The sequence below is a fragment of the Falco cherrug genome, chromosome 1 (assembly GCF_023634085.1).
Source record: "Falco cherrug isolate bFalChe1 chromosome 1, bFalChe1.pri, whole genome shotgun sequence".
Taxonomy (NCBI): Eukaryota; Metazoa; Chordata; class Aves; order Falconiformes; family Falconidae; genus Falco; species Falco cherrug.
In genome coordinates this window covers 48,333,543-48,361,383 of record NC_073697.1, presented here as the reverse complement: position 1 = coordinate 48,361,383, position 27,841 = coordinate 48,333,543, and the positions used below count along the sequence as shown (strand labels likewise).

The 27,841-nt window shown below is 40.7% G+C and overlaps 1 protein-coding gene across 1 annotated transcript in view; it reads right to left on the bottom strand.

The window, feature by feature from the left end:
- Positions 1 to 27,841, bottom strand: part of SH3BP2 (SH3 domain binding protein 2) — a 92,866-nt gene that overhangs the window by 51,566 nt on the left and 13,459 nt on the right. Inside the window, exons 3-4 of the mRNA XM_027815511.2 lie at positions 23,952 to 24,050; positions 23,594 to 23,661 (exon numbers count right to left, since the gene is read on the bottom strand). Coding sequence (XP_027671312.2) covers positions 23,594 to 23,607 — 14 coding nt within the window. The 5' untranslated portion in view covers positions 23,608 to 23,661; positions 23,952 to 24,050. The remainder of the gene's footprint in view (positions 1 to 23,593; positions 23,662 to 23,951; positions 24,051 to 27,841) is intronic.

The window sequence follows — 27,841 nt, the reverse complement described above, 5'->3', positions numbered from 1 at the left end:
CATCTCGGGATAAATACTGTTACAGCAACCTGCCTGCATTATTTGCACTCAGGAATTGTACAAAAGCAGGCTATGGAGTACTGATATTTCTTGATATATTTTGGCATTAGCAATATCAAATGCAGTTAGAGTGAAATTCCAAAAGACTGGAATAATGTGACTGTTGTGCCAACATTAAAAACATACAAACACGTTGTGGGGGAGATCTGTGCAACAAAAGATTTAAGTTTGTCAATCCCGGGTAAAATCGTGGAAAAACAGATAAAGGATTTAAGTTTGTCAATCTTGGGTAAAATAGTGGAAAAAACAGATAAAGGATTCAATGAAACATAGGCATGTATTCAGTGTTTCAACCCTGACATCCTGATACAAAGGTGGCACTGTAAAATACAAATAACCCAAACAGCACACAGATTCAGAACTAGTGGAAAGATTTCAACACATCCACAGTGGGGATCATCATTGAATAGTGTTTTTCTAGCAGGGTTTTATGCTGGACTAACACTACTATTTCTGTCATTGACATGGAAGCAAAAAGAAAGTAACCACGGATAAATTAGCAGACGGCACAGAGTCCTAAATAAAGACAAGCCCAAGATATTTAGTGGTATGGACCACTAATACATACAGAGTGGAAAGAACTAGCTAAGGAAGCAAATTTTCCTTCTGTTGATATTAGGAAATTAAGACCAGTTGCCTTTCTGGTAAGGATGCCTCAAGTAAGCACCAAATACGCTGCACTCTTCACTAGCACCAATTATCATTTAGACAAATACATGTTATTGCTTACCCTTTCACAGCTTTCGGTGAGCGCTGACACTCACATGAACATTTGCACAGAATTACAGCTACGATTGAAAACTTAAAGTAACTTCCCTGGAACATGTTTTATCTGCCCTCCAGTATTTGTCGTGCTTTGGGTGGCACCTGAGGCCTTGAGAAATTTCTCCGATCACTTCCTTCTCTAAATTCCTTACCACCTCTCAGGCAATTTGCTACAAATTCCTAGAGATTTCTCTAAACCAGATTAGGTGTCATGGAAATTAAGCTCTGACACCAGCACATTCCTTTCACCACCATGTCTGACTCTAATGCTTCCATCTGGTGAACAGCCTGCTAGTCGGCACTGTTGCACAGCATCCTGATTTCTGGCGAGGGTACTACACCGATGGCAAACAAAACAGCCGAAAGGACACATTCCCTGTTTCCTGCAAAGGTGTCCCTTCTCCCTGATGGCAGATGGATATCCGATGTTTCTTCTTTGAGGCCCATGGTACAGCTTCAGTTTCTCCACCTCCACTCTTTTAGGCTTCAGTTTCACCAACATTCGTTATGGTTTTTCATATAGACTTCAGCACAATTTGGTATACTTTGATCTTTTCCCCAGACCTTCCTATGCAATTTCACTCCAGTCCTCGGTAGTCTGTTTCTAAATCGTATTTTATGTTCTTAAAGGACACCTAGCAGTCAAGAGAAGGAGAATTATTCATAAGCAGTCATCCTTGTTCAACCCTTACATAATTGATCATAGCTTTGATCATAGAAACAGTGTTTCATTTTCTTCCTTCTATGTTTTATACCTATGTAAAGACAACCCACTCAGAAATATCTTTCTTTTAACCTACTTTTTAGTCTGCTTTGTATGCTGCCGTGTAGACTGTTTAATCTTTTTACTGGAATACGTTTGCCGACACTGACAGCTACTTCAGAAATAATGCATAAAAGACTTCTAGGCTGGTATTGCAAAATAGATGACATCTCACCGCAGCATTAAGGAATTTTTATATTAAAAGTCCTTAAAAAAATCCCATGTGATGGAGGTCACCTAGAATAGGAAATACAAACTTTACCAGTAAATAACATGGGGAAAATTATGCCTTTTTCACTTGTAGATCCTGTGCAAGGGGTCCCCAGGACATATAAAGGTATGAGTATGGCATATGCAAGCAGTAAGGGTGCTACAAAGTGGTTTGATTTGCAGCACAGAGAATATATTTACACAGACAATGTGCTACTTTATAGAAATTTCAGAGGTGGCTCTGAACAAACTGGTTCACAAAGCAGAAGCAGAGTGACTACATTAGCATTGCTTTCCATCTGGGCTAATTAGTCCAGCTAATAGGCTAAATCAGCTACATCTCTTCACATGGCTTTGTTACTAAGCTTGCTTTCCAAGAGCCAGCTCTGATAACACCACTTGAAAATCTGTTGCACCACAAAGGCATATATTTACTGCTGCACATCAAGTCTCCATAAGGTGCAGAGTGACTATAAAGATAAACCCTTTTATTGGAGGGAATACAGCATAGAGGCCTGGGTTCCTGCTGCAGGAGGATGGCACATTTTAGATGCAGTGTCATACAGTGACATACATGGAGAAACCCATAGGCAGAAATTGCAGTCCAGGTGTCTGGTTCCTGTTCCCAGCATCTTCTCTCATAAGTATCTATACAACAGGGGTTTTTATCATCCCAGACACACACACACACACAAAAAAAAAAATACTTGAATGAACCTAGATTTCCCACAGTGTCACTGGGAGCGCTGCCACCACCGCTACTGGAAAAGAAAATACTGGAAAGAAAACTTCTAGGTGTCTGATTTCAGAGAAGGTCATCAGGTTCTACATGGAAGAAGTTGTGTCCCAGTAATACTGATTGTGGTGGCCAAGGCCAAGGTCTGTTTCAGGACACGTGCCTGTTGGCTAACATGAGCAGTTTGTGCATCCCTAGAACCATGAACTTACTCTTTGCCTCCTGCTCACCATCGGAGAGGTGCTGAGCCTGCCAGTGAAAATATCTCCTACGGTCTGGCACTGGGCAATCCTTTGCCTCAGGCTGACCTCGGCAAATCCTTCCCAAGATTTCCAAACTTGCAATATCAAACAGACTGTCCTTGAAAGCTGGGAATTCACAAGGACACCTGGGGTTCAGATGAGTTTTCTCCTCACCTTGCCACATGCCAGAGGTCTTTCTCATTACCATTAGCTGCTGGAGAGATGCTTCTGCTGACCTCTGCAGCAACACCTTTCAAACTGGCCTGCTCAGTTCCTGCGGACAATATTCTCTTACCCTCTGGGTATTTCAGACCAGCATAAGGGAAGCTGAAAACTTCCAGGGGTGTTCCAGTGTTAAAGATCACCACATCTTTACAATGAAAATGAAGATTAGGCAGCAACTTTGAAACCACCCTTGTCTCCAGAGAGATATAAAGAAATGGGTAGTTAAAATATATACTTTTATTTTCTGAGCCAGACACAAAAAAACCTCACCAAAAGTTGGTAAAATATTAGTGAAGAAACAAAAAATTACTTGTATGAATTCCTCGACCTCCATGGTTGGGAACTCTGCTGTCCTTTACATTTCACACTGGAGGATACACTCCTCAGAAAGAACCACAATGGTATCTGTTGCAACCAGCCTCTTGTGCAGACTCTTTCATGAGTACCCTTCCCACGCAATTTATCTCTGCAAAACTTCTTCTAATCCTTTTTGAAAGGTATTTTGACACGCCTTCTACAAGCCCATCGGTAGCATTGCCCTGGAGGTGCAAGCATGACTTTGGCAAAGGGCTGCCATCTCCTGCCCACAGTGGCCGCGTGAAGTCAGGTCTCCCCATCTGGTAGCAGGACATGCAAGGAAAGGAATGGAAGTGGGGCCAATTGCATCTCTTCCGACGCAACAAGTAAAGACTTCCCATTCTTATCTCTTAGCCAGCACTATGCACCACCACTTTCATAAGTAATCCTGTACCTACACTTGCCAAAGGTTTATGAATTAGCTTCATGCACTGAAACTTATATTTTATGCCTATAGATAACACAAGAAATGATACAAATATATAAATGGAATTAAAGTACATGCTAATTATTGGCTTTTTTTACTGAGACCAGACCAAATGATAATCTGCTGTTTGCAACGATAATGTTTGGAGGAAACAAATCCCCAAAGTTTTTCTTTAAGGGATTTTGCAAGAACTCTCTGCATGCAGGGGTCTCCGATTTCACACAGAAGTTAGTATCACAGATAAAGGACAATGAGATACTTCTATCAAGAAGAAATGGTTCAGCCCTTGGAGCTTTTGAGAGCTTTCTGCCTGTTGAAAATACCACAAAATAACATGCATCGAGGCCAGGACATTCCCCCAGCTCTGAGATAAGCAGTTGCAATTCTGTGTTTTCTAATAAGACTGGAGGTAACATGGCTGCTCTACCAAGAAAAGTGCCTGTCCCTTGCATAGCAGCGTCTGACTTGATAGAAACCAAGAAATATTTCGGTCACTACTACCTTTCACATCCACTGTAGCTGTCAGTGAAATAAGTTTCCACAGCAAAGCACTGGTCCCCTGACCCATGTGTGCTATCTGGTGACACCAGCAACATGCCGAGACCACCTTCACACCTTTGAGCTGATGTAGCAGCTCAAAGCCCATAGGAGCTGTGACTCAAAACCAAGACCCCTTGGAAATCAAAAGACAGAAAATTGGAGTAAATGTATGAGGAAAAGCAGCGGAGAGAATAATTCAGAACTATATATTGGTGACCAGGAATGACTAACCCACCTGGTGATCAGGTATGAAATGTCATATCATTTCCATTGACACAAGACCATGAAATGTCAAGCCACATATTGACTGCACAGGTTGGGGGCCCAAAGGAACCAGACTGAATGAACAGCAACCTTTCCTGAAATAACCAGAATTATCACCATGAAATGGGGGAAATTTACTCAGTCTATTGTCAAACTATCTAAAAGAGCAAGACATTGGGAAATGCCTTCAACAGTTAGGGAGAAAAAAGAAAAAAAAAATAAAAGAAAGATGAAGGAGGCTGGAGACAAACAGATCTTTGTTCTAGCTGCTTAGGGACAGGACTTGAGTGGCATTAGAAATTGTATTATCCTCATCTCTTAACAAATGAACCCTTCAGGTTATGCTTCAAGAGCATAGGCTGGGCAGTATTTCAGTATGTGCTCTGTTGGCAGAGGCTTTGTCCAAAGTGTCAATCCAATGCTTCTCAGAAGGCACTGCTATCATAGAAAAAATAGGCAAAAGGAAAAACTCAAGACCAACCCACATAAAAACTCCTCACACACAAGAGTGACAGGAAAGCCTGACTAAAGATGTACCTCATAAAATTATTTAGAGCAACTGAGGCTGAGGTCAGCGGCATTATTCCACACTTCCACCATCCCAGCTGTGGTAGGAGTTCAGCCTTCAGTCTTTGGAGAGCTGTAATACTACCTTTTTTCAAAGGGAAATCACTGAAACTCAAGCTGTAGGGTTTCACATCATGATGCAGATAGAAAGGCCAAACAAAACAAATATCAGAACAGTTATTGAGAGTCAGCAGACTTATTAATTCAAGTTTATTTTAACCCTCTTTCCTCCCAACTTATTTTTCTCTAGACAAGAACGCTTATAACCAGATTCAGACCGGCACCTTTTAATCTTACTTCTGTTTCAGCTCCAGTTGAGGCCAGTAACAATCCCTAATTATTTGGTGGCCTTGAACTGCTTCCCAGAAAAAACTCAGAGATCTTAAAAATGGGAAGTCCAGTGATGTCTCTGTAACCCACCTTCAGCTCAGACACCAGGCATTTGGGTTGGACTAGATGATCTTTAAAGGTCCCTTCCAACCCAAACTATTCTATGGTTGTCTTAGCACAGCATCTCTACTTCTCTCGACCTTCTTGGAGCTGATGGAAAGAAACTGTGGTTCTCTGCCATTGCCAACCAAGTAAACGTGTGCCTGCATGCAGACAACATAGCAATATAAGAGCACACACACACAGACACAGGTGGAAGACCACACAGGCATAATCCCACAGCCATATGCAGGGACATGCAATGGGACTCATAGTGGGAAATCAGCGCCGAGGGGTCCGGCAGGCTTTGGGGCAGGGCAGGCAGCAGCAGTCACTCCCCGTGATGTGAAAGTCAGTCTCCTCCTGCCAGGAACCAAACAGCTGGAGCCCACTTTAGGCAAATGCGGAACCCCTCCACGCCAGAAAAATCCCTGCTGAGGGCTGCGGAGGAACCACGGCGTTGCAGTGCAGGGGCAGAAACATCTGCTGCACACAGGGAGAGTCATACAGGCAGAGAAAGGTGGGGGCAGAAGGGAGGGAGGCACAGCAACACAGCAGCTTTGCTGGGCACAGGAGGTGCCAGCCAGCCCTAGGCTGAACAGGTCCCTGCTGGGAAACACAAGCCTTGGCTGAGCTGTTACCCTGAGAGGGACTTAATTTCCTTGTTGGGAATCAACATAACATAAAACTGAGGTTTCCATGTCAATTAGAGGACAAAAGTTTTTGAAGCTGCTTTGCAGGTCAGGTTTGGGTTTGGTTCAGTTCAATGCTTGACAACACTGGTTCCACTTAGTGAAATATCCCGCTGAGGCCCCAAGAGCTTTAAAGGTGCCTGGGTGCCTAAATTGACCTTGGACTAAGCCCCCAAGGTTACACAGCATGAGGCCAAACAGAACCTCATCTCACACCTTCACATACATACAAGTGAGACATTTAGTACTTTTGGAGGGACTTAAAGACATGGTAATGATGGTGGAGCAAGCAAGGATGAGTTAAGAGAGAGCTGGCTACTTCACTCTCCACGTAAGGGTAGAAGCATCCTCATGGGGAATGAGCATAGGGTAAAAGTAGATTATAATGTCAGTCCTTAATTTACTGTGTACTAGTTTTCAGTCATAAATAGTCCTTACTGCATAAAAATACATGCCATGCTAAACCACATTTTTAAACAACTGATTTACTCAAAAGAAGCACTAGATCGAGCCGCTGATGACATTTTGGACTAAGCACCCAACTTAGTCTAAAACCAGAAAACGTAGGTGTACAGTAAGTGAGCTTTGCTAATATGTTCCATTCAATTGTTATTATTGAAAAGGAAATGATCAACACCTAAAGCACTTTTCATTTCTTTCCCATATTGTTCTTCATTCTCAAAAGTGACTCGTTCAAACCATCCTCACAGCCCACACACATCCACCTTGCAAAAAGAAAAAAAAATAATAAAATGCAAGAGCCCAGATTTGACCTGTTGGCCTCACTTCTACAATTTGTAGTGACACTTTTTTATTTTTGGGCTGTGGCTTTTAAATTTGACACTAAAAATAGCAGCTACCCTCAGAGTACCGTTTGCGTAGGGGGAATGTTTTGTACACAAAACTATCTATGTCTCTTCCTCCTATCACTCACTCCGCCTACACCTCTCGTCCTCCAAGACAATTCTTAGTAAGATTAGTGAGACATAAAGCAGAAGCCCAGCTCTTGGTTAGTAGTGTTAATATGAGGAAGTTCAGTCAGGCATGTTAGCTGATAACTACTTGTTTCACATTGCAAATAACAGGATGGTACTTTACAGCAGTTAGGTCCTGTCCTGGAAATAGGTACGCAAGTGAACAGTTTATTCATTTCAATATTATCTAAATAAAAAGAGTTATACATATAGTTATACGGGAACATCCAGACTAGACCATATAGATTCTTCACCCAGTTCTCCAGCAGTGCTCAGCATTAAATACCTCTAAGGAACATGCAGCAAGCCATCAAATGGAAAATTAAAAAAAAAACTTTCCTGTAAGTGAGATTTTCATTGCTAGATACTTCTTTCATGCCCTGAAGTATTTGTGTATCTCTGGAAAAAAACCCATCCCACCTAATATCATGGCATTTGTTTTCAGCGTTGTGGATTCTGAGCACTGACTCCTGCTGCACTCCTGGCCCCAGTGAAATCCTGAGGCAGGTATGAGCACACGCACCCAAGAACACATCAGTGTGATAATTTGGCACATCACCTGCTCTGCACTGTTTGCCCATGCATACCATCCCCATGAATAATCATTTCCACTGCCTGCTTTATAACTCTCTTTATATCTTGAATTCTTTAGAAACAAGTAAAACTACAAAGAACATGCCAGCTGAAGCCATTCCCTTGATTGTGGCACTGTATTTTCCTTTTTTTTTTTTTTTTTATGCTATGCATCCAAGGATTTAGGTAAGTTTTCTGGCTGATGCTGCACACTGATAGCGTTTTCCATAGTCAGCCTAGAGTTACATCTGGAGTTAATTAGTAAGTGATGACAGTGACTATAGGAACTAATGGGATAAACTAATAGTTTAAATTATTCCTTTACCTGTGATAACCTGAAAATGTCTTTGGCCATTGCAGAGCCCATTCATCTTGATGAGCTCGGTTCCTCCACAGTTTTCCCCAGCACTCAGAATCCTGTTTAATCTAAATGATGTATTTTTGCCATTTTATTTAATATTTCTTTTCCTAAGCTGATGCAAAAGAGAAAGCTAAAGAGAAAGCTGATTCCTCTGAGCTGTATTGCACCTGGAGGCACCAAGAGGACCTTGCCTGCTCTCCTTTATGATCTCCCAGCACACCTGAAACTTAGGGGCATTCTGCTGTGCCCTGTTTCCCCAGGGGAAGCATCTCTTACTGGCAAGAGGCATTAGCTAAGCACCTCAAAAAATTTCTCCATGAAAGGAAACTCTCAGGATAGCTCTTCTGATCCACCAGAGATCAGGTAAGGAGCTATTTCAGAAACGGCTCATTGCTTCTAGTTGGATACCACTTATTGGTAGCAGAAAAAAAGTTGTGGGTTTTTTCCAGTATCTTTGGTTCTACGTGAAATACAAATCAGGTGAAGTTCACAGCAAAAGAACAAGGACTGATGTCTTGGGGGAATGCAATATTTCACATTCATACTGAAGAGAGTATTTTTACCCTTTCATTCTCTCCCTTAAACAAAAAAAAAAAAAAAACCAAAAAAAAAAAAAAAACCACAAAGAAAACCACCAACAACAATCCCTGTCACTGTTTTTCATTTTGCTGGAGGTCAAAGAGCTTGAATTTTCTTTTTAACTTGCTCGTGTATTCTGAAACACCCTCCATGTCATTCTTTGATCCCCAAGAAATGTGAATTCATGTGAATGTTACTTCTATTTAGGAAGAATAAGAACTGGTTCTCCAATATCTGTTCAAAATCGTCGATGAAGGATATGGATTACCAGAAGGAATAAAACTGACACATTTCACTCTTGAGAAAAACCATGCAACTTTACTACTCCGCATATGAAAGCTCCTATTGTCTGTTCAAAATCAGTGCTATTTTGAAAAAGAGCATCCAAGCTGTATACCAAAGTGTCCATGTGTGTCGTATGCAAAATTAAACACTGCCCTTGCACATTAAACTGCACTTTTTTTGGTATTGGAAACAGGACCCACTGTTTCTAAAGCTGTTCGTTTTGAATTTTTCAGATATAAAGGCTCTCAGCTGAGGTTTCAGCAGCTGCCAGCTGCTGTCATTACACACAGACCATAAAGGGAACCTGCTGCTATGTGTATATTCTGGGTAATGGCCAAGCCTGGTACAGATACTTCCCCCCGAACATGCTAGCCCTATGTCCTTGTGCCCCCACACGTTCAGAGGGAGCTCAGCTCCTCAGGAACAAGGTACTGATGTAAATGCATTGATTTATCTAGCTGAGCCTTGAAGCAGTATTACTGAATGTAGCTGCTCCATGTGAGCAAACAAAATCTGCTGTAATTGTGCTGGCTCCGCATAATGCTTCTTAGTTTAAGATCATTATTTCAGCCATTTAACTATATCAACAGTTGGGCTGGCAAGAGTCACAGTTAGGATAAGACAAGGGTTTAAGGTTCAGGTTAATGTAGGGTAAAGGGTGGATGTAGAAGGCTTTACTAAGGTAATGTTGGAGCTTGTGCTAATGTGACATGCCTATATAATTTTAGGTCTTCATCTTATAGAAGCTTATACCTTAAGATTAATGCTAAGATTTTTGTTAGGAAAAAGTTTAGGCCACCAGAGTCTGATGAAGAAAGACCAGTACTGGACTGAGAAGAAGGCTTTGCTAAATTTAGGGTTGGTACCAAGAGAAGCATGAATCCAACATCAGTGGAAATCCTTCCTTAACTTTAACACAGTGGGCCCTTGCAGCCTCATAAAAAAGAAAGAGGCTACAACCATGATCAAACCTTGCAACCCTTGCCAGATCCAGAACTAAATAAAACTCATTGACCTTGCTTGCCTGTGTCCTCTTCCATCACCCAAACCTCAAGCCCAACTCTCTTCCAGCAGACCCAACCACCCTCAGCCATTCCCAGACCCAAATCTGGTTCAGGTTGTCAGTCTGGGTGGGAAATTTAACTTCAGAATATGCTTTTGTCCCATCCTGAAGTACCTGAACCACCCTTGTAATCCAAAACCCAATTTAAGTTAGTCCTAAATTTAACCTTACTGGTTCCTGCCATTCCCAGATCCCAGTGTTAAGAAGGGCTGATAGAACAGACATGGCCTGGTATCCGAAAGTTGTTGGTAAGCTAGTTTAGGATTGGTGTTAAAATTACGGTTTTGGGCAGCAAAGACCAAGGACTTCGGTTTGTGGCTGTTTCCAGCAGAAATCTGGCTTGCATCAACATGGGCCACATCAATGATTTCAGATCTGGACTGGAAGAGGTCATTAGATTCCAACAGGCTGAAGAGACTACAGCTGCTGGAGTATCTCTTCTTCCAAAATCAGGCAGCAAGGCCAGAAGTCATGGGTCTATGTGTTTCTGGCCATGAACATTAAAGGCTTCTGTGGTATTTGGTATACTCACTTAAATAAACAAACATCACGGTGAGACAACCTAGGAATAAAATCTAAGTGACAGAATACTTCTTTTTAATAATGACAATATTATATTTTGAATTACTTAGAAAAACACAAAGGTTATGAAGTCCAGGCCTCAAAACCTGGGAAACGTAAATTAAACTTAATTGATTAAATTCATTAAGTGCATGCATGCAAGTACATTACAACCCAGCCTTTAACTGCATGACAGCATAGTGGATTTGCTTGTGTTATTGAATGCATTGGGTGAATATTCTCCTTAGTATGAGAAGAAACGTGCCAGGGCTGGGTAGTTAATGATGGTATAATTAGTAGGGTCCCTACCTTACTTAGATGCTGAAAAAATTGTAAAATGTCCAGTGAATGAGGAAAATTATTCCAGAAAGGAGAAATAAAAACATCTCAATTAAAGAAAATAGAGAATTTGAGCATGCAAAACACTGTGCTGACTTATGCTAAAAAAGTACTTTAAAATTATCCGAATTGTTAAACCAAAATGATGGTCATCTGACACTTAATATTTCCAGATTAGAGAGTTTAGCTGTAAGGTTGAAGATAAAAACACTACCTGAATTCACAAGAGTGTTACGAAGATAATTTTAATTGGTGAATTCAGATTAATTCAGATATCGTCAAGACAGAAGCACAAGAGTGCCTGCAAAGAAATACATCAGTATTAAGCCGGATATATTAAAACTGTTTGCAAGAGGAGTATTGGAAGAAATACTGACAAAAGTACATACTCTCATCTTATGGGGAAAAATAGCACGTACGAAAAGAATTTTAAAACCCCACCTACATGCTTTTGTGCAGGTATTCTGATATTAAAAAAAAAAACCAAAAAAAAAAAACCTGACAAAATTGTTCCAGGAAACATGTAAAGGACATAAAAAAAAAAAGAATCCAGATGTCAAGGTTAGCAACCAATCACTCAAGCTCAACGGGAAGAAAATCAAAAGTAAAAATAAACCATTGAGACTACTTGCGTGCTTAAAATAAGACAAGTTCATTTTTTCTGCGCTGAATTTGGACCTGAATGAGGACTCAGTGGAAATAACAGAGGCTATTGCACATTCTTACACCATAGTGACATCAGCACATATGCTGACGAGACGCTTCAGTGCCCGGCACTAGTAGGTTGGTGTGCGTCACCTAACCCACTGGCCTGGGTCAATGCACTCCTGAAGTCATAAGCACTCTTGGTCACAATCCTTTCCGAAGTTATTTTCTATGCAAAACGATCAAACAGGCACTTCAGTCATTCACATGAATGTGCTTCATCAGTAACACCTATAAGAACAAGACCAGAAGCTACTATGTCCAATTTAAGTATGATTTAATTTCACTGCTTTGTTGGGAGGCCAATACCACATTCATTGTCCCTACTCTTGAAAGTAGTTGATGTAAGGACTAATTAATGTGTGCTATATAATTCTGCTCAAACTGAGAAAAATATGTAATAAAACTGAACTCCTGGGGGGTTTATGACTATGATTTGCTCACTCGGGACTTTCATTAAATAATTAAAAAAACCTACAGAATGTGTTGGATATCAAACCAGACTTTAAGGAAGTGCAGGGTCTGCAAAGCACAGCATCGAGCATGGGCAATAGTTGTGAAAAAATGTAGGGAGGGAGAGAGAGGTGGCTTTCCAGCTGGGCCCAGAAATTGGGGCGGTTGGGAGTATATTAGGAATTTTTATTTTCTATTTGTTACAAAGCAAAGCAAATGGATAATTACATAAATACTACATGTATCAGTGGGAAAAAACGTATTTTGTATGTTGAGTTACTGTGATGAAATATGTTTTAGATATAGACACCTTCTTCATCCTTCCAGACTACTGTAAGGATGAGAATTGCATGCAGTCCGTGGAAAATTCTTTACTATAAACCTTACAGAGGTGGCTCCATAACCTCATACAGAAAATGCTCTTGTAATTCTGACACGTGAGAACATTCCCAGGCAAAAAGCAATAGAAATTTAGTATAGGGAAAAATTGCTGAATTTTGTCCCCTGGAGTAAGTAAAGTTGCTTGAGTCCTACCTAATACACAGATTTGATAGTTCTGACTCAGAAAATTGGAAGTAACTTTCAGCAGCAAATCCACCCTACTATGTTCAAGCATAAGGTTCTTGAACTCTGTTTCACAATGCACTGAGCTGAATTAAAATTGAAAAATCAACATGTATGACAAGCAAACCCTGTAACTCTGTATTATTAGTAGTACTAGTAATAGTATTAGCGTAGTGAACCCCAGAGAACCTCACCTATAAACTTAGATGACATTATTCTAGATGCTGTAGAATCAAAAATAATGATTTCTGTGCCAAAGAGTTCCTGTGCAATCATAACATAAAAAACAGCAGTAGGATAAAGAGAGGAAATACAAGAAAATAAATAGGTAATTGGTGCAACAGCATTATCGTGCCAGCTTATTGACTTGTCTGCTCCTGGGGGGAGGCAACATAGAAAAGGAATGTTAATGGCAAACCAGCAGGAAGATGACAATGTATCTTGGTAAGCAATTAGAAGATGCAAAAATGATAGTCTAGACAAAAGCCACTGAGAAATCTAATGAGTAGCCAAAGGAAGCATCACAGGCCAGTTCAAAGCAAGAGTTAGTTACTCATTTTTCCCTGCCTTTAACTTGTAACGTGACTCCAGACAAAGGTCAGGATTTCCAGAAGTAGGTTCAGTGGCTCAGTTTTTCAGATGTCTAGTTAGAGACCCTTTAGAAACACCTGACTTTCAGAAAGCACGTATCTCACCTGCTTTGGAAACCAGGTCTCTTTAGGCGGCTTATGTTGGACACCAGCAAACTCAGCTATTTGCCCCAAAATCTCAAGCCATTTCTGATATTCTTGGCCTATATAACACTGTAATATTCTTATCCTTAAAAAGGAAATAAAAACGCTTAGCTGAGTTGACTGTTTCACTGCACTAGCTACTTGAATACATGAAGTCATGGATGAAAGGCTACCAAAATGTGAATAACCATGAATGTCTGTTAACCAGTGACTGAAAACAGCTGGTGTACGCCTCGAAACAGTTACACTGGAAAAGGTAATTAATACAGTAAGAGTACACCAGATATATAGATATATAGGTAAATAAGGCCAATGCCATCTAGAATATCAGGGACAAACAAAAGCGAGTCCAAAGATCACACGTAGTAAACTTGCAAGCCATCTCTGAGATTTTGAATCTGTTTATCCCATAAAGTAAAATATATTATTTCCCAGGGTATCAGACAAGAACAGAACTGCAATTTTCCAGTTATATCAGGAGACCAATATAGGTGAGAAGATTCAGTTTTTATAGATCCTTCTGTCCTAGGGAGCCAGTGCCATATGAACATCAAAGAAACTCTTTTCTATGCTATTTCTCTATCCTGCTTTCAAACTACATGCTAGAGAAGATTGCTGCACATTAACTATGTTTCTCATATGAGTAATAATGGACTAATCATGCAAATTTACAACATTACCAAAGCAATCACAGCTAAATTATAAGCAAAGTCTGTTCTATTAATGACTATGACTCAGAACAATTCCACCATCTCTTCTGCTGTGAGAGCAGCTTACACAGTCCAACAACTAGGCGCCCTTGTAATCTGTCCACGAACTGAAATCTTCAGACCTCAAAGGTGCCTCTGCTGCCACGTCCACCTGATGGGGAGACTAAGTCCCCAACTCATCCCTGAGACCTCCAGCTCAGGAAGGACCTGCCATCCTGAAAAAACGAATGGATGATACTTAGCAGAGCATCTCCCATCACATTGCAGCTCTTGAGACATACAAGAGTGCAGTGCTGCCCCACAGGTCCTCTGTGATGTGCCTCAGAGCCTTGCATTGCAAGAACAGGCAACTCTTGGGGCTGGAGGAATTGTTTCACTTTGTTGAACTCCACACGGTATTTTTCCACCACATTTTACAAGATTTGTAAACCACACATTCTCATGTCAATAAACACTTGCATTTCTTCAACACCACAAATTCTAGTCTTTTTTACAAGCATTAGGGAATACATTTTCACAGCAAGTAATGCTTATAGGAGAAGATTGGTACAAAGGGACATGAAAAATAAAGATCATTAACTGCACTCCATGAACTTGTTGCTGTTCTATCTCAGGAATTTCCTTGGCTTGTGCCTGGAATGACATTTACTTGAATTACTCTAGAAAGAGAGAGAGATGACGCATCAAATGGCTGATTGACTCACTCGTAGCCAAAGTGATTCAGTAAGAGGTCAGCCTTGTACCATACATAGGCAACATTAAGGCTCCATCCTACCGTTAATGAGGTCAACATCAAAAGTCCCATGGACTTCAAAGTGTCAGGGAGGAAGCTTTTACTCCGGAATGTTTAGCAATGTCTCACAAGATATCCAAACAGCTCAGCTACCAAAAGACAACTCCGCCGTAATCATTAATAACATACATGCTTATAATTTAATTTTACTGCAAGGCTACAGCTGTTGAAATTTTGGCCGTGGAGCTAGCTATATGTGGTGGAACATAGTAAGAGGTCCAAAAGGTGCTGGTATTCTGCAGAAGGAGCTATAAAATGCCAAAGCAATGAAATAAATTTATCTACTGACTTTATTTCATATAGTAGCACATTAAAACAAAGGGATTAGAAGGTTTGAAAAGAACATTCTGTAACATGGATTATTTTTTTCATCAGCTATTTTTGCCTCTTTCTGCTGCTTGTGTAACATATTGCATGAATCTGAGCACAGATTGTACTTGCATCCCTGCGGCAGAATTGACTTGATCATTATCTACAAGATGGGGCACCTGCACTGATTATTAAGTCTAGCTGCAAGGTCTGAAATCATTAATTAAAACATGGGTGAGATTAAGGAAAACACCAGCAATTGCATCACCATCTCTAGGAATGAAGGCTTAGTTCTCGGTGCTGCGAACTGGGGCTTTACCACCCCTATCGCAGGAGGTTAGGGAGCACTGGGAACGGAACACGGGTGAGGGTAGCCCTCTCACCCGTCCTGCCAGCCAGCCCGCGGTTACCGGGGAAAGCTGCCGGGCCAGCCACCGGCCTTGGAAAACTGCACAGCCGACCCGAGACGCGTTTTCCGAGGCAATTGCACCACCTGCGGGCGGCGCAGGGAGGGCGCAGGGAGGGCGCAGGGAGGGCGCAGGGAGGGCGCAGCCCCTGCTCTCGCTGTGCTGGGTGTGCGACGTTGGCAGCACTGGAAGCAGCAGGCTGGGTTAGGGCTGTTCATTCCCTCCTAGCCTTAGAAATCCTCTTGTCTCCCTCTTAGCCGTATCACACATAATTCCCTTCTCCTTTCCCCCTGCACCCGATTTCCATGGATAATACTTCCACCATCCTTTTGTTCTTCTCACTCAGCTGCTTCCCAGCCCTTCAGGCCTGGTCCCCATTCCTCTGCATCCAGTTCAGGGCCCTCTTTCCTTCCCAGCCTCGTCCTGCACATCCCACCAAGGAGCTGGGGGACCACAGGGGTACTTCTCAAGGTCCCAAAAGGGTGAGAACACCTCATTCAGCAAAACCACCATTTATCAGTTTAGCTAATAAAAAAATCAGCTTTGTTTGCTGAACCAGTAAATAGCAAATTGATGATTGAGTAACACCTGTAGACTGGTGACTGATAATTAGATTAAATTAAACAATTACATTGTATTACATTACTCAACGCATCAGCTGGGCATGTTCATGCTCAGGATAAAGCCCTTCTGAGTTTAACATGACAACTCAATTTTCTTCTCTCAGAGTATGGAAGAGGAGCTCAAGCCTTGCTTTACCTAACAAGCTCCCGTATTCCCATCTTTGTCTATAGTTTTTCTTCACCTTTACTGCTTTCAATAAATGCAAATGCTAGTCTGTAATTGAAAACATGTCTATCGCGAGCTCTATTTGGATCAGTATACATTGTGTATGAGTGTCTGAGAGGGATGAACTAAGAGAAACAAGTGATTTTTCTCCTTTTTTTGAGGGGACCAATCTTTGATGTCTTTTGATGTAGGGAATAAAACTCTTACCAAATCAATGTGGTATCTTCCCTATACCCCTCAGTTGTTGTCCTATTTGCTCTTTGTCCTGGCCAGAGCAGGACTGGCCTTAGCTCCCATCTGCTTCCTTCTTTTTTCCTTCTTTCCTTTTGGAAGAACTGAGCAATGAATGGCTCTTCCTCCTTTTCAGTTGCTTCCAACAAGCATCCACACTGTTAAATTCGAAGAAGACCTTCTATATAAAAGCTCTGGAAGGAAAAAAGGAAGATGTGGTCTGGCTGCTTCTATCATGTCACTAACATTAAAATAAAAAAGGACCCGCTGCCTGAGGAATCATACCAGTTACCAGAAGAAAGGAATTCTTTGGAAATAAAACTTTAGAAGCCAGAAGGAAGTTGTGCAACTGTCAGTGGTGAAGGCAGCAGTTCTCATAACACAGCAACAAGCTACAGACGTGTCCTGAGTAATAACATCTCATCAAGATGTGTCTGAAGCCCTTGTTATTACAGCCCCTGGTAACTAAGTCAAGTCCTCCAGACTGCAGACAGCCAAACTGTGTAATTACTAGGAATGCTATCACAGGTATTTTTCTTTTTATAGTGTTTAGAAGTCCTTGAAAAGGATTAACAACCCTACGAAGAGGGTAATTATTATTTTCTCTACTTGACAAACCAGGAAAATGAGATATGGAAACTTTAAGTGACATAAACAAAATGGTCCATGTTATAATTAAGAGATCAGAGTTCCTACCTTCAGGGTCAAGTTGCTGAATTACTTTATGTTTATATATTATGTACATTGGATTATTTTTGAAGATAGTTTAAAATTACTCTTGACGCCTGAATTTTCCTTCTGGTTCTGTCACTGGTCTGTTTAACAAAACGCAAAAGGCATATGTAAATCAAGCCACACCTGCCTCACACTTACGATTGCAGCCTTTAATCTGCTGATGACTAGGAAGTTTCTGAGTTCCTATGATGAAAGAAGTTTAACAGCAAATATCATTGCCATTATAGATAGTTTTATATTTATACAGATGTATGAACGTCAAGAACTGGGACGTTTACTCAGGAGTGACAAAGCAGAAGGAAATGGGCAAGGGACTTCACAGAGTTGCTCACTCTATTGAGATATGGTAAGTGTGGGAGATATATTTCTGATTTTGCCTGGCAACAAAGCACATCCTATACTTACTGCACTACAAGATTTGAAGCAGCATCACTGAATGTTCTGTTCTATGAGCAGCGAGGGTTTTAGTTACTACATGCATTGGGAAAGATTCACACTGATCTAAATTCAGTTACACCTCTGATCACATGATAATGTGAAATTTCTGTTCTCTTTTATTCTATATAAAGTATTTAATAAATGGACTACTCTAATACATTACTGTCTTCTGTAAGACTGTGACAAATATCTGCCCTTTCGTAATTTGTTTTCTCATTTTATATCAATATATATAGTTGTGTATATAACTACATTATATAACATTACATTTGTAAAATTTTATAAAAACTTGTAAAATCCTAATACATAATACATAGTAATATATATTAGATTGTATAATTTTAATATAAGTCTCAAATGAATTTTGAGCCAACACATTCAAGACAGCTGTGAGATAAATTGCTGTCAGACAGTTATAATTCTGAATATACGATCCAAAGATCAACAGTTTCTTCATAGACAGACAGAAGTTCTGTACTAGCCTTTTTTTATCTACCATGTAATTAATCTGGCTGATACAGTCTATCTGCACCTGTACATGTTATCTTCTAATGCAGTGAAAAATGTACAGCCCTGCTTTTCATGGTCTAGAGCTCCACTGTGTCTGTGCATCCTGTGACCTGGGATTGTTCACAGAAACTCCAGGCTCCATTAACTTACTGTCACCCTGGGTAGGACTGGTGAAAGAAAAGACATCCTTCAAGCAGATCTAGGAAGAGATGTGCATTACCAAAGGCAAGGTGAAACTTGCTATGTCATGTAACTGGAATAAGCACAGCATGTTGGGGTTTTTTTTGCAAATCTGACATGTAGAGTCACATTAGCAGATGCTGAGATTAATCCCAGGATTTTACAGCATTAGCAAATGATTACTGCAAGCATTGGCTAACATCAGGCCCACATACGCTTGTGAACTTTTGAACTAGGGCAGTATGATATTTCAGTATAACCACAGCCAAAGACACATAGAATGACATGTCAGGAACCGTATGCTTGGGGTGGTGATTTCTCACCAGTCAATCACCAAGACAAGGGTAAAGAGCCACTGCGTCCTAAGAAGTGAACACCATAAGTGCAAGGTTTGTGGTGATGACTCTTTCACATTCAGGGTGGGAAGCATTGTACTGATGATTATGACTCACAAGGAACTGAAAATTTTTTGCTGTGAGTTGGCTTAATGATAATGTAAAAGTAAATATTCTGGAGACTGAAAGAGGCAACAAAAAACTCTTGAATCTCAGGTGTGAGTCTTTGACTGTGATCAGCATCTCAAGGAAGATTTCAAAGCTCTATGGACAAGGAACTCTTCTTAGCAGAGTGAAACATGAAACATCTTTTCACCAGCTTTTCTGCCCTGTAGGTAATCTGCAGTGAAAATGTAAGAACCGAGGGCTTTCCAATACTTGTCAATATCAATAGGGCCTCTAAAGGCAGTCACATTTCCTCTTGGTCTAGGACAAAAGACATGAGCAGCTTTTGGGTGGCACACAAATTGGTGGGACAGAAACTCCTGGTGCTGCATGGCCTACTGTTGCCAAAATATCTGGCTCTGCCTCATTTAGCAGCTCATCAGCACCATTCATCAGTACAGTATCATAGCAGGTCATCATTCCTCAGCAGCAACAATAGAGACTTACAAGTAACTGAGTGCCTTATCCTGAGGGCTCCGCTGCCAATAAGCACGATCTCTGTCCATGCAGGAGCAGGGATTGAGCTCCTCTCTCAGAGAGAACACATAGTGCGGCTGTCTACCTGGGGACCACAGCTGTCCATGGTTACATGCAACTTAAAGTCAGAAACTCAGGATGCCACAGGAAAATCCAGTGAAAACGAGACTATTCCTTCATCATACAAAAACCCCACAAATAAGCAATAAAAAAACAAAAAGGCTACAATAACCTCACTGCAGAGAAGCTGAAAGCAGCTGTGGGCTGAGGCACTGTGGCTGGAGAGCGCTCACATGCCACGTTCGTGGTACAAGGCAGGCTGAAGTACAGGCATTTGCTGCACGTATGCTGCGGTGGTGGGAGCTGGTCTCCATCCCGGGTGACTGTGTGCACATACAGCCACGTTGCAAATCTGCACTCTCAGAACAGAATGCGGTGTACTGATACAAACCTTGTGGTAGTTACTGTGGTCCAAACAGAGCAACATTTTAAACTTTGTCTAAACAAGGGCCTGCGATTCATACTGACGCAGAAATCAGCCCCAGGGCTCATGTAGGTATAGGGGTATAAAAGCACCACCTAAACCAGTGGTAAAGGTGCTAAAATTTATTTCAGAGCTGCAAATAACATTGTATTAACAAAAGCATTTTTGCCTCCTTTTATGACTGTTAGTTGCTTCCACCTGGACTGTGACCAGTGTGCGGGTAAAGCTGTATTTGCAAAGCATCCCTAATGGAGGCAAGAGGAGAGTGGGGATTTCAAACTTAGCTGATCTCTTCTATCTCCCCTGTATCAGCCATCACGAAGGAAACCATTCTTAACATTGAAGCCATTACTGTTTTGTTAGTTATTATTTCAGCAAGAATATTATAAATATTTAGGCATTACAGTGCAGGCTTTCATAAAAGCAAAAAAGATATCCCTTCCAAACAGCTAGTAAATTAATGACAGTAATAAAAAAGCTTATTACAAAAGAAGGTTTTTTTACAGGGATAAAGACTAAAGAAGCACAGAAAGTGAGCGATACATGCTTGTTTAATGATTTTCTGCTTTTATATGCTTTATTCCCCTCCCACAACAGGGGCCGCAGAGCCCAGTGCACCCTCCCATGCTCTGCCGCCTGCCCCAGCGCATCACCAGAGTGCCATGAAGGCTTCGGGTACCAGGGCAGCGGTTCACTGCAGCGCCTTGGCTTCCTGAGAACTCCTGTTTTTCTAATTTAGTATTAATCTGCCAGAACAGTCAGGCAAATATGGGCAGCACCTTTAAGTCCTTGCATTGCAAAATGGACTAAATGAGGTCCTATGGAGAAACAGTGCTTTCACAGGGGGAAGCCGTAGGAACGCAGCTATCCCCTCCTTCTCTAGTATGCTCTTTGTATACAAAAAATAACAAACCCCTGTTCAGTTTGTCTTTTAGCCCTCAGATGCATGTCTCTAGCTCTCCCCAGCATCTCTTGCAATGTTTATGCAAAGCACTGTGAATATGCTAGTTGGAAGCATATTGATATATTTTCTTGGAAGGGAAGAGGCAAGTAATATCCCACTGTTAAAGGCCTTTGCTGCTTCAACGTGATACACAGCTGGGAAGGAGCAGCTGTGCTTTGTAAGAGCTAGGTAAATGCCATGAATCATATTTTGCTTTCTTTGCAACCACCATGAACAGACACAATGCAGTTGTTAACTTCTGACTTGCCGACGAGGCATGACTGGGTGGTGGAGTGGCAGGGGGGGCCTGTGGGAACAGGGTTGCATCCTGAATCAAAACACTCCAGCAGCTGCACGCACCTCAGGTGAAGCCCAGTGCTGTGTCTCAGCCCACAGCACATGAAACATGAGGCTGCAGGTGCACCTCTTGCTTCCCTTCCTCCTGCCCTGCCACGCTCTGCTGTGGGGAAACCTCCATGGGTCTTTCTTCCTTCCTTCCTTCCTTCCTTCTCTCCTCCCTCCCTCCCTCCCTTCCTTCCTCCCTCCTTCCCTCTCTCCTTCCTTCCCTCCCTCCCTCCTTCCTTCCCCAGAAGATGCCTCCAGATCAGGTTGGTCTGTGGGTCTCACTCCTGCATTTTGACACTACAACCGCCCCCTAAGAAACAGCAAAATTGTAGCAACTCCAGCCCCCAGCAGAAAGAAGACGGCAAGCCAGGGGACAGAATGGTCAGTTACGGTCTTAGGCAAGGTCACAATAAACAGGAGGTTTGATGGGACCTCACTGGCACAGGACCTGCTGTGTGAGCTCCCTTCCCCTCCAGCCGCAGCTGGGCTGAAGCCAGAGACCTGCCCAGCTGCCCTTTCCGACACAGATAAGCAAGTGGTATTCATGTATTACTATGTTATCATATATTTTTTATTTATATTGCAGTCAGGTCCCGGGAGAGTGTGGGACTCTGGCAAAGAGAAGGAAAGAAAAGATCATTGGCTATTTATGAAATAAGGCTTCTGATAACAAGTAGAACAGATTAGATTAGAAGCATGGGAAATACTGGACCTGCCATTTTTTCTGTGTTGATTTTCACATGCTTTCTATTTTTCCAAATACTAGAATTATTACTTTTTCCCAAAATATCGTACTGGAATGTAAGAATAGGAGGAGCATGTGTTCATATCACTACTGTGTTGTGTGTGTATATATATAAGTACATTTACACATATAAGATTAGGGGTGTGTTTACATGGTGACTTCTAGTTCACAAACTTGGCATTCTTCCCCAGTAACTTTCTGCACAAGTGTGGGAAAACAATGAAGAACTTGTTATCCAAAATATGGTTATTCTAGAGAACTCTGCAGGTACTAATTTAATATATGGGCAGTTTAAGTAGCAAAGAAAATCTAGAAAACATTTTTCTGTAGAAGTACATTCAATGCTGAATAGCAATGGCTTAACTACTAATTTAAATTCCTCCTCTGCTTTTATTCAGCCTTTTCTTTATTCAGAGTTAACTGAAACATAATTTCATCTGTCTAAACAATATCAGCACAAACACCAAGTCCTCATCTTCTTGCAAAAACCTTTACTTAAAGAAAACATTCATTTTATGCTTGTGAGTAGCACAAACTGATTTCAAATGGGCCAATAATACAGAAATTGAAGCCTGTCTGTAATTTCATGAGTCATGTTCTGTAGATTTATTCAACAGGCAAAATCCCCACTGGACTGTAAAGAGGAAAGATGTTGAACAGGAGAAACAATATTTATTCAGCAAAGATAATGATTAGATAAATTCTTTACATTAATTAATATAATTGGGTTTATGTTGTTTTACAACAGGGCAAAGGCTTGAAGAGGAGTCACAGATCCAATTTCCATTGTGCCCCAAGACTGTACGAGGTAAGGTAAGATTCAGCTGATAAAACAGATAAGACGGTGAAGAATCAAAGGAATGGAAGGGGATGGAAAAAGCCAGAGGATTAATTTGATGTCAAATCAGTGAATTTCAAAGTTCAAACTATCTAACCTAAGAAGAAATACATATGCGGTAAATACATAAAAAAACTAGAACGTATGAATACTTGGTGTATGTGACTCAAAGCACAGGGATTCGAGTAGCCTGAGGGACCATAAAATATCCCAAAGTCATGAAAGGTGGCATTTTTGAAGTGGGCTAGTGAACCTGCACTGAAATTTCTGTGGACACTTCAAACTTACTTTTTAATTTTACATTAACTATTCTGCTTTTAATTAAAAAACTTCCATTTTCATTTTTTCAATAAGTTAAAAAATAAAATTAATTTAATCTTACCATCATGCAAAGCAATTTTAATCCAAATTCTTGCACTCCAGCTACCTAATTTTTCTGACAATCACATCAGACTTACCATTTGCAGAGCTCTTGAGGAAATAAGCACAGAGTGATTATATGAACTAGAAGCTCACAACTAATGACACCAGAGAAAATTACATTGACAGTGACACCACACTCACCCCTGATCATATGGTACTTTTACAAGCAGTTTCAGGTCAGTGCAATCACAGCTAGAAATGACACTGATGACTGCTGTGACATACGGACATACAGTGCATGTTACATTACATCTACATAAAACGGTACCTGAAACTTCCCATGCACTTCACAACAAATCCTTCCCAGGAAAACCCAGCATAAGCGGAAGCGCCCACCTGGCGGGGAAAAATGACAGAAAGACAATGAAATGTCACAGTGCAGAGTTGGGCATCACAAAATTATTCTAATGATTAATAAACCCAAACATTAAACCTGAATCCACCACTGCCTTCCATAGGCAAGCAGAGTTACTAATTTTAAAGACTGTATCACCACAGCTATGGTTTCATGAAGATGAATCTTGTACACACTGTAGATCTGGACCACAAATGTGCATTTGAACCAAAAGAAAACTTCAGCGTGTGAGTGCTCCAGCTGAGCCACTCCACTAACTGGGTGGAGTTACCTCATGAGGATCAACGCTCCATGTTAGGTGTCAAAGGCAGCCCCCAGAGAACCACACTGCAGCACACACAAAAGGTGGATGATGATGATAACAAGAGCTCTGTAAGCCAGGAAAAATGATAATGTCTTTACTATTACCGTTCTGATGAATATGTGGGAAAACCAAATGAAGCAAAATTCGAAACACACACAACCGTACGTGTCCAGACACACATGCCCGCTATGCGGTCATGAGCTAATGGTCACAGTTAGCATATATGCATATAGCACACCTGGCATATATGCAGGAACCCCTGTCTGTGACAGGCATGAAGCCTGGCAGGCTGTCCTGGATGTCCTACTGAGGCACAGTGCAGTTAAGCCATGACTGAGCACGGCAGGCTGACTGCAAAGGTGCCAGCAGAAACCACTGATGCTCCCAGCCCCACGGGCAGAAGAAAAATTATCCAGAAAGTTTGTCTGCTATCAGGGGTGATGGATCCACAAGCCCTTCAACAGAGCCAAATGCAGCACTTTATAGGTCTCGACCGTATGATTGCTGGAACATTGGTACCAGTTGAAAGAGAGTGTTGGCTAAGTGATGTGATTCTCCTGGCAGGATCAAATTGTGCGAGTGTAATACAAGGAAAGCCTAACCAGCCTGCACATAGCATTTGGCCACTAACAAGCAAAAGAAGGGCTTAACTGCTCAGTAGTTTATCCTTTCTCCCACCACTAGACATTTTACCAGTTTATTTTTAAAGCACTTCCTGCTTTTCACTTACTGAGTTACATTAATGAGGTGGTGGTATTGGCATTTGAGGATGTCTCACAGAATCAATCACTTTGAACCATACAGGAACCCTTGCGCATGTAAGGGTCATGAGATGAAATTATTTTTGAGCAGAAGATACAAAATAGCTGTGTTCCTGTTGGGGATGTTGGGGAGCCACTGAACCTCAAAACCACACAACCTGGACAAAGACCAGAACTCCTCTACAGACTGGGAAGGAAATGTGTGATATAGCATATCAAGGTTTCCAACCCTGAAGAACAGAAAAATGCTGTGAAAACGGAGTAGAAAAGTCACAAATTCCACAGTTTCCCTCTGCTACCATCCACTTCCACAACACCAAACAAGGAAGCAAGAAAACTGGTAAAAATACAGAAAAGATCTGATTGACCTCTTCAGTGTCAATCTATTATTTTAAAAGATACTTTATTAAAAATCTCACAGATACCATTTAGAACTGAAGATGGCCACCAGCTGGCAATGTTGATGTACCACTCCATCAAACCAAGTTCAGTATTTTACTGAAACTGATGAACAGCAGCTGAGGTTGTTTTTTTTTAGCAATATCACTTCTCAGCTTCTTCCATAATCTATCTGACTTCTCAGCAGTCAGATGGACTTTTTTTTTCTCATTCTTTTTAAAATAAAACAATATTAAGTCTGAATATATATCAACACATTCGGTACTATCATAATAATAGAAGGGAAGTGACTGAGAGCTAAAAATGAAAGAGTTCAGGACAGAAACAGAAACCTGAGCAATTGTGGGAAAGGACATCAGATTCAGGCTGCCAGTATGAACTCAGACAAATGATAAATTCAGTTTCAATGGCCTTCCCATGGTAAGTTTAAGTTAGCTGGTTTTGAAGCCGAGGTCAGGCTTATTTGAAATGACACAAGAAGAAATCTGTGAGAGGAAGAACTGAATCTCTGGTACCGAATTTGCCCCTTTCTCTAGAACAAAAGTTGGAGTTTTTTCCTACCTTGGCTACAGTAAATAGCATTACTAAAAACACGGTAGCTTTTACGGGTAGTAAAGAAGGAAACCGAGAAGCAGCATGTATAATGTAACATACATTATGGGAAAATGATGACACAGATGAAACTTGTGAAAGCACGTTCTCCTATTGATGTGAAAGCATTTATTTGCGTTGCATTTTTGATTCACCTTTATCTTCTTTCTAGAGAAAAACACGCGGAAATAGTATGGAAAAATGAGTGATGTTGTTAGAATTTGTTTATGAAAACAGAACTGTGTGTTTTTACAATTAATAGCTATTAGAACAGATTTCATTTTGACTCACAATGTTCTTTCTGACACACACACCCACACCCCCCACACCCCCCAATTTATATAAAGATTAGATTTCTCTATTTGGGGCCCTTTACATTTTAATAAATCTGCTTTTCTCTGCTTATATTTTGTTAAGTGTCCCTCAATTCCTCTTTATTCAAAGCTTCCTATCACTGAAAGGGAAAAAATACTTACTTACTTCTGCAAACTATTTGAAAAGCAGATGAAGTGTGCTAGGTAACATTATTACTGCTAAGTAATAACAATTTGCAGTGTATTTCTACTGAGCCAGATAAACATTCTATAATTTTCTTAGATGTAAATCAATAATTTGAGTAAATATTAATGTTCAAAAAATGTTAAATGAAATCCGCAGCAGTTTCCTGGTAATTGGACCAATGATGATGGATGTTTTGTTTTATTCAACATTTTATAAAGGGCTCTACTGAACACATTTATTAATCAGGCTATAGGGATTTTCCTTCTTTTTTGTACTGAATTAGAAAATTCTTGGGAGAGTGTGGTTTGTACAAAGATGAGGCAAGTCAATTTATTAGCCTGGGGTGACAAACTTGGTAAAGACTGTGTGTACTTCCTTTTACTTTACTGAAAACCAAACATGTCAGAGTCCCCTGTTTAGATCATAAAAAGTACAAAAGTGAGACAGAGAAAAGGAACAATTGGTAATGGGGAAACGTTTACAAATCTTACTGTAAAGTATGATTTGGACCTCTTTGTATTACAGCTTTCATACAGCTGTATTAAGACACAATAAAGATGGAAATAACTTATGTTTTGAGAAGGACATCAGGTCAATAAAAGTCTACAGATTACCAGAATTTGCTGGTTTCATTTCTTGAAGCCCACTGAGAATTTTACCAAGAAACTACTACGAAAGTACTCCTGTAAATACTAAAATCCTATTGACTGGACATAAATAAACCTCCCACAGGCTTGCTTTCTTGTGACTAATCTACTTTGAAGATTTTTCACTGGTTTTTTTCCTGCTAACCCCTAGAGTAATCTTCCTGTCCTTCTTGGTTTGTGTTTTTTTGGGTGGGAGTTTTAGTTTGTTTGTTTTGCCTTACAAAACATACCAGAGAAACATAACCAGAAAGTGATCTTGGATCTGATCATAATGTGATCTTTTTATCTTGGCTTCCAGCTACGTGGAGTTAGAACCTTGATCTATGGTGCTCGAGTAACACGTAAAGAGCCTCTGGAGCCCTGGCCTCTTAGTGAACTTCTGGGTACTACTTGAGTAAAAATTGATAAAAAAGTATTATTTCAGCGTTCAGTTTCAGTTTCTCTTCAGTGCAGTGACTCCCAGGATTTCTGAAGTAAATGGGTACAATCCATAACTTTTTGGTATGAAAACTGTTTCAAACAAGACTCGATAATTATTGGCAGATTGAAATATATTGTCTTAGATTGAGTTGTGATACACACAAAATAAACCTGACAGCCTGAGCTCAATAACTGAGTATCTATGGCTCCAGAGTAACTAAAAAATTCCATAGTACTCTCAGCAGAATGAGGGACTCCACTGAATGTACAGATTGATGCACTTTATCATCAAGATTTCTCCAGTATGTCGTATCAGGTTTGTACTACATTTGCAAAGACTGTGTGTGTGTCTACACATGCACACAGTGTGAACTAACACCATATAACCAGCTCCTATGGTTGTAATATGATTTCTATTTCTATGCAACTTTTTATAATACCATGTAAACGAAGTTTTTACTTGGGAATGTTTATATGAGAAGGTTTTTTCTTTTAAAAGCCTTGTAAATAACTTTCAGGGAAAATCTGTATTTACATG